The sequence below is a fragment of the Sceloporus undulatus genome, unplaced genomic scaffold, assembly GCF_019175285.1.
Source record: "Sceloporus undulatus isolate JIND9_A2432 ecotype Alabama unplaced genomic scaffold, SceUnd_v1.1 scaffold_22197, whole genome shotgun sequence".
In the NCBI taxonomy this organism is placed as follows: Eukaryota; Metazoa; Chordata; class Lepidosauria; order Squamata; family Phrynosomatidae; genus Sceloporus; species Sceloporus undulatus.
Window position 1 is genome coordinate 1 of NW_024825112.1, and position 1,617 is coordinate 1,617.

The following is a 1,617-nucleotide window of genomic DNA, read 5'->3' on the forward strand; positions in this document are numbered from 1 at the left end:
TGAATAATGGTGCTGTGCTCCTCAAAAGAAGGGAGATCATCCACATTGTCGCACTGGAGCCGTCCACAGAGGATATTCGGAATATTACATTTCTTATAAACCCCATGTAAAAGGCCACAGTTGCCAAAACGATCACCCCGAGCATTAATTATTCTGAAACAATCATCTGAGGCCACCGTTGCTTTGGAGCCAAAGATCAGTTTGCACTGCCTGTCGTGTGTAGTACAGTTTCCTTGATAACAGTATGCTCCATCAATACACGGAGCCCCATCTTGAACATAAACATCTTCGGGACACCTTTCTGAAGTCCCACTACAATACTCAGGAAGATCACATATACTACTATTTTTTCTGCAAACAGAACAAGCTGGAACATATCGGCAGTTTTTGCAGCATGGTCCAAAAGCACAACTGGACCCTGGACGCAACATACAATTAGACCGACAACATGGATCAGATTTACATTCAGCTGCCGAACCACAGTCACATTGCTCTCCGTTTTCCACAACCTTGTTTCCACAGTAGCTGAATTCATACAATTTTTCAGGACCTGGGGGAATTAACAAGCATTTTGCGTTCCTTTGGTTGAAATAGGCCCATAACTACAATTGCTAAACTTATCAGTGCGGACAATATATTCATACATAATGCAGACAACTCGATCGCAATGACAATAGTCTCCATCATGTCTCATGCCAAGATTATGTCCCAGTTCATGTGCAAAGACAATCGAGATAGATAATAAATTGTCAGTCATATAAGAATCGACAGCATCTGCCCAATAGTTATTACAGATTGTTCCTACAAATCCCAATCCAAGTGATATTCCAAAACTCTTATACTGTATACAAAAAAGTGAGCAGTATCACTATATAGACATTTAAGAAGTGAGGCTCTTTTCCAAAAAGCAAAAGCCTCAAGCGTTGCAATCAAACTGTTACTAATGTTTATGAGGTTTCTTTCTGACCAGATCTCTAGTCCAACTAAGGAAAGTTGAACAGAAAGTGGGTCATAGAATGAATTAGCAGTATGAAAAACATCCAGAACACGCAAAGCAACCACAGTTTCATTTCTGCCAAACTTCATAAATCGTTCATAGTCCACAACAATTGCCACCTTTGCATACCGGATGTGTGTCCACCATGCATTTCCAGAATCCCTTTTGACCACTACTTTTTCTGTGTCCTGCTGCATCAGAGTCTTTTGATGTCTTTCCTCTTCCTCTGTGAGTCCACACCTCATTCGGACAGCACTGTCCTTTTGTTCCAAACGATACACTGCATGATGGAAGGAAGCAGATGCCTCGACAGGTTCAATTTCATAAGTCGTGTTTTCAAACTGAAAGATACCCCTGAGTCCACCTGAGCAAGTACTGAGGGAGACCTGGGAGGAGGGCTGACCCTGTATAAAGCCATGATAGAAACAGTCATCCCTGATGAAAGGGTAGTCTGCTTGGAGTTTCCCCACCTTATTGTATGTGAAGATGGGGAAGTGTTTCGGGACAAACCCTTTCTTCTGCTTCAGATGGACCATGCGGCCCTTCCCCTCAATCTGAAGTAGGTAGCTGATATCCTGAGGGTCTTCCTGAACATATCTGGGTGTCATTTTTCTTGGGAT

At 42.5% G+C, this 1,617-nt stretch overlaps 1 protein-coding gene across 1 annotated transcript; it reads right to left on the reverse strand.

The window, feature by feature from the left end:
- Positions 1 to 8: 8 nt before the first annotated feature.
- LOC121918665 (disintegrin and metalloproteinase domain-containing protein 20-like) lies at positions 9 to 1,611 on the reverse strand (the record flags this gene model as incomplete). Its single annotated transcript, XM_042444682.1, is given in 3 exon segments — positions 9 to 595; positions 598 to 841; positions 844 to 1,611. Coding segments are annotated over 3 exon segments (1,599 nt in total), but the record flags the coding sequence as incomplete, so codon positions are not given.
- Positions 1,612 to 1,617: the final 6 nt, after the last annotated feature.